This window comes from Elephantulus edwardii, unplaced genomic scaffold (assembly GCF_000299155.1).
Source record: "Elephantulus edwardii isolate Elephantulus edwardi_28Jun2011 unplaced genomic scaffold, EleEdw1.0 scaffold00005, whole genome shotgun sequence".
NCBI classification, from domain to species: Eukaryota; Metazoa; Chordata; class Mammalia; order Macroscelidea; family Macroscelididae; genus Elephantulus; species Elephantulus edwardii.
Window position 1 is genome coordinate 1,776,988 of NW_006399755.1, and position 6,041 is coordinate 1,783,028.

The window sequence follows — 6,041 nt, forward strand, 5'->3', positions numbered from 1 at the left end:
GTAGACACTATGCACAACTGATCTGAACACTGTCCTATCAGATGCCATTCTCACAATCTCTGACATACTCAAGCCTACCACCTGCAGTCCCTGTGTCAACCCACCTGGTCAAGGGTTTTTCTCTTTTTCACCACCCTTCCACCTTCCCAAGCATAATGTCCCTCTCCAAAGACTAACTTCTCCTAGCAACATGCCCAAAGTATCATCATCTTTGCCTCCAAAGAACACTTCGGCTACACTTTATTTTATTGTAATTTTGGTTGTCTATGGGATCTTGGAGGGACGGGTCTTTGGAGAGGGACATCATGCTTGGGAGGGTTGAGGGACAACGTAGGAGGGGAAGACCCTCTATGAGATGGATTGATTCGGTGACTGGGGTAATCGGGATGGGTGTGTCAGAGGCGGTGCGGTTGAGTTGGCGCAGGATAGAGCAGGGTTTAGGGCTGTTGTGCATAGGGTCGCTATGAGTCAGAAACGACTCGACGGCACATAACAACAACAACAACATGGGATCTTTGGCACTCTTTTCCAAAACTACAATCCGTAGTCATATTGTCTGGCTCTTAGATATGTAGCAAATGACTGAAAAGACCATGGCCTGAAGTAGGGTCACCTTAGACCTTAGAGCTTTGACATCATTACTGACTTCATTACTCCTCAATATTTGGATGGTTGCTAAGACTAGCGTAATTGGTTTCATTGGAAGACTGACATGTGCTGAATTGGCAAATATGTTATCCATGGGGTTTTTTTCAACAGTGAAGAGAAAAAAAAATAAAGACAATTCTAGGTTTTCACCTGACCAGGTGAAATTTTAGATCATGTGACACTTTCAGATCGGTTCATTTCTATATGCTGTAAAACAAAGAAATGAAAGTAAATGAAATTTGTTCCAGGGTTTAACAGTAACAGCAAGAAAGTAAATTAGAGTGTGTACTCTTTTATTTCTGGAAAAGTGGGTAAAGATGAATGCTCATAGCTTATATTCATGACTCTCTGCAAATTGCTTTCACCTTCAGACTCAAGTACATTAACAAGACTTTAACCCTGTCACATAGCCCAGAGTTGCTAATTGAAACTAGGCTGAAACAAGAATATAAAGGCTAGAAGACAGATGTTATTTTCTCTACACTCATATGTCCTTTATTAAATAGACAGTTACACAACTGGTTTGTTAATTTTTACATCTGTTTGATTCTCTTTTCCAGAGGAAATGTACCCATTGTATAGTAATTGGATGCGAGATATAGCTATAATGCTGAGTGTACTCAAGATATTTTTTGCTGTACTTATTTTTTCTCTACCATCTAGGAGGTAAGTGATACAATGTGAGTGAGAGCTATGATGAACTCTCTCTTATACCTACACTTGAGTCCTTTGAGTCTTCAATCCTTAATCAGTTAAAATTTTATTTCAAGGTCTACTGGCTTTTAGAAAAATAAACAATAGCTTGGTTTATGTCAGTTTTGTTAAGACTCTTGAATGAATTTTAGGAGTCTTCATGTATTCCTATCAGTTAGTAAACAGAATATGGATGCTTTAGAATTTAAATAATGAACTACTAAATAGTAATTGAGTTGTTTGTAACATTCTCCATCACTTAAAATAAGAACACATAAATATGAATACAGGGAGTGCTACAAATACATTAGAGACTCAATGGTACTAGTACTCTAGCCCAACTTCACTTAATTGTTAATCAAGTGATTAATTGTTGAGTGTTCGCTACATCTGTATAGGGAAAAATTTCTCTGACATATCCATGATAGTATTTCTTTTTTATTAAGATTTTTAAAAATTGTTCTTATCCTTGTTTTATATTCCTGTCATGATAAATTAAATCTTTATAACTCATGCATCTAACTATATGGATTTACAATTACATTTTTCTAATTGTCTTTTTCTTTCATGTATATTTTATACAGTCTTTCATTTATATTGTGCTTCAGACAATCATTCATGTACATTGTTTTTAGATAATTATTATTAATCTATTCCTATTATTAGGGTCGCTATGAGTCGCCTGTGACTCGACGGCACTTAACAACAACAACATTCCTATTATTATTTTGTCTTTTCAAGTCCCCATTGAATCTTTCTATTCATTCATATGCCCCCACTCGTATCCACCCACTAAACTCTGAAAAATTTCCACCCTTCTCCTTTTTCTTAAATTTAAATCTATGATATGGTAATAAAGAGACATATTGCATCTGTAATTAACACCCATGATACTAGCAGTCAGGTAATAAGGAATTGCATTGCACTGGGAAAATCTGCAGATAGGGACCTTTCCAAATTATTGAGGGGTAGCTATGCCAGTTTGAGGACTAAGGTGTGTCTGATTCAGGCCCATAGTCTTTATGATTACTTGTTATGTATCTGATTATTTACTGTTCACCTGAAAATGAATACGAATAACAGGAAAAGAATTGATGCCTTTGAGCTGTGGTGTTGGAGAAGAGCACTGAACATCCCATGGACCAGCCAAGAGAACAAACAGCTGTGTCTTGGAGAGGGTGCAGCTGGAGTGCTCTTTGGAGGCACATACTTTGGACATGTTGCTAAAAGGTGTTATTCCTTGGTAAAGGACATGATACTGGGAAGGGTAGAGGGTCTGCAAAGAAGAGTAAGACCTTCAACCAGGTGGATTGACATGGTGATTGCTGCAATGGGCTCTTGTGTGTCAGAAAGTGTGAGGATGGTGCAGGATAGAACAGGGTTCAGATCTTTTGTTCATAGGGTCACTATGAGTCATACTTGACAGCTCCTAACAACAACATCAACCACAATAACAACCACAACCACAACGACATATACACTATGAGCAATTCCCATGGAAGAGTCATATGGTAACTAAAAGAAAGAGCAGATACAACATCAGGAGAACCAGAGAAAGTCTATACCTAGGCAAATACAGATTTATTTTATATATTTTTGCCTTTAATCCAAACTCTATGACTAAGAAGAATTGATGTTTTGGGATTGTGGTGTTGGTGAAGAGTTATTGAACACATCATTCACAGCCAAAAGAACAGAAGAAGTGGTTTTGGAATAAATATAGCCAGAGGACTACTTAGAGATGAGAATGGTGAGATTTTTTCCTCTCACATTAATTTGGATATATTGTCAGAAGGGGCTACCCCTGTAAAAGAACATTATGGTTGGACAAGTGATGAGTCAGTGAAGGAGAGAAATACAATACCCTCAATGAGATGAATCAACACAATGATTGAGACAATTGACTTAACAGTAGCAGAAACTACGAGAATGATGCAAGTTAGGGCAAGCTGTTGTTCTATGGTGAGCAGTAGGATCTCTCTTATTCGGAGTTAACTCTACTGCACCCTGACATAGGACTGTGTTGTTGTTGTCATCATGCTCTGTAGAGTCGAAACCAACTTGTACCTGACACTCCAGCATATTTTCAGAGACAGTTACTCGCATGGAAGAATATTCCCCATCCTTCTCCTGTGGAGTATCTGGTGGATTTGAACCACATGCCTTTGAGATTGTGGTGTATCTTCTTACCACTAGGCTACCATAGCTCCGAGATCTCCTTTCAAAGATGTTTCTAGTGAGATTGAATGGAGAACTTACCTGAAATCATCCTATCTGTACTTCAGAGTTTGTGAATCAAATTTCAAAACTAGAATATCCTTCCCACTAGAACATCCACCATTTCATTCTAGCAATCTTCCCCTTTATGTGAATCTTAGCTACTTACATTTTATTCTTTATTTTATTCTATATTCTCCTAATATCTTATCTCCAAATAAAAGAAATATAAAGAAATGTAGACATTAGGATGGTGTGTTAATAATTATTATTCTTGAATCAGGCGGTTTACCTGATAATTGTGAAAACATAATCTCAAGGGAAATAACGTAAACATGAATAGATAAACTGCTACTCTTTAATGCTGCAGACTTTCTCAACAGTACTCTTAAGTTGTGATTAAAGAAAATGTGGGCAATATGATTGGCTATTGCTTCTTAAATTTGAGACAGGCCTAAAACCATAAACTAAAATGGTACTAAATAAATTATTGTTATTAACCAGTAATGATGTAGCCCTTTGACTTTACCATTCTCATTGTGAAAAAAGGCTAGCCCATAAAATAGAACAACAGTCACAAAGAAAGTCAGGGCAAGAGCAGAACTGTTTCATTATAGAATCTGCTTCTTGTCAGATCTACAGTCCATGGTTTCCCTTTCTTTCTTAAAGATGAAACAAATTTTACTTATTATGTATGTTGTTGGTCAAGTCAGAACAAAGCCACAGCTGACCCTTTTGTGGGTTTTCAGAAGCAGTTAATCCCACAGGATGAGATTACTCATCCTTCTCCTGGGAAACAGCTGGTGGCCTCGAAATGAGTGTTTATGAGACTGCAGCACAGCTTCTTGCCATTAGGCTACCACAGCCTCCTATTAATATGTATATGTGTGCCATTTACATAAGCATGTTATCTGTAAAATGTGATCATTTATGCTAAAATAATTGTTGTTGCTAACTTTAGACACAGAATTTAATTCTCAAAAATTTAAGTGAAAACTTTTAACAGTTCACTCTGAAAAACTTTTTTTTTTTAAACTTAACTCTGATAAACTTTAATTGAACTTGGTCTTGTCTTCAATTTTGTTGTTTAGAGAATGCAAAGTTTTGACCTTGATCTTGTTTGTCTTATGAATGTTAGTGAATAACAACATGTCTTCTGAAAAATTATCTCTGCACACATCTTAAATTTAATGTGATTTAAATTGATATACTTTCTCTAACTTCATTATTTCTTTAGCAGGTTTTCGCAAATAATGGACATCAGACTTTACATCCAGAACACAAGAAGTTTGAATGCTAAACAGTTATTTTAGGTATTTTAGGCTCATCCATACTTCTGGACAAAAAAAAATAATTAAAATATGTGAGAAAGCAAAGTAGCAATGTTCCTAGCTCTATAAAAAACATAGAAAATGCTTTATTAATGTATTTCTTTGAAAATACATATGAACATTTAGATAAGCCAAATATAATGGCATTAGAATTAAGATTTCAAGTAAGTGATAAGCCAACAAATAAATGCACCATCAAAGATATTATTTTTCTGATATTATCCAAAGATATCATAACAAGATACATAAATTAACTAAGCTTCTTGATTTTCAAAACAACCTAGAACTGAATGAAATGAATAAAAACTGGAAAATTCACAATTACTTGCCATGCATCAGAGAGCCGCACAATGACAAAGGATGATAGGAGAATAATTGATGCTTTTGAGTTGTGCTGGAGAAGAGAATTTCACATACCATGGTCTACCAAGAGAACAAATAGCTTTGTCTTGGAGAGGATGAAAGCAAATTTCTCCTTGGAGGCAAGCTCTGTCTCATATAGTTTGAGTACAAGTCCTTGGAGAAAGAAATCATTGGAAGGGTGGAGTGACGGTGCAGGAAAGGAAGACCTCACATGAGATAGATTGACTCTGTAACTGGAATAACAGGGGTAAGTGTGCTGGAGTCAGTCAGACTGGCTCAGACTAGGGCAGAGTTCAGAGCTACTATCCATGGGTTGCTATGAATCAACGGTGACTCCATGGCACATAAACACAACATGCTTAAGATATTAATGATAAAAGCAGATTTAATGTAAATAAATAGAAACTGTGTGGGAAAATAATAGCTGTAACATTTATTAATAATTGTTGTTGTTGTTGTTGTTGTTATGTGTCGTCGAGTCGTTTGCGACTCATAGTGACCCTATGCACAACAGCCCTAAACCCTGCTCTATCCCTCACCAACTGCACTGCCTCTGACACACCCATCCCGATTACCCCAGTCACCGAATCAATCCATCTCATAGATGGTCTTCCCCTCCTGCGCTGTCCCTCCACCCTCCCAAGCATGATGTCCCTCTCCAAGGACCCGTCCCTTCTGGAAACATGTCCAAAATATGTCAGACGAAGCCCCAGAATCCTTGCCTCCAAGGAGTAGCTTGGTTTAATCCTCTCCAAGATGAATCTGTTTGTTTTCCTGGCAGTCCATGGT

The 6,041-nt window shown here is 37.0% G+C and overlaps 1 protein-coding gene across 1 annotated transcript in view; it reads right to left on the bottom strand.

Annotated features, from left to right (window-relative positions):
* Nucleotides 1-832: 832 nt before the first annotated feature.
* Nucleotides 833-6,041, bottom strand: part of LOC102859875 (selection and upkeep of intraepithelial T-cells protein 1-like) — a 58,638-nt gene continuing 53,429 nt past the window's right edge. Inside the window, exon 6 of the mRNA XM_006879801.1 lies at nt 833-855. Within this exon, the coding sequence (XP_006879863.1) occupies nt 833-855 (23 nt within the window). The remainder of the gene's footprint in view (nt 856-6,041) is intronic.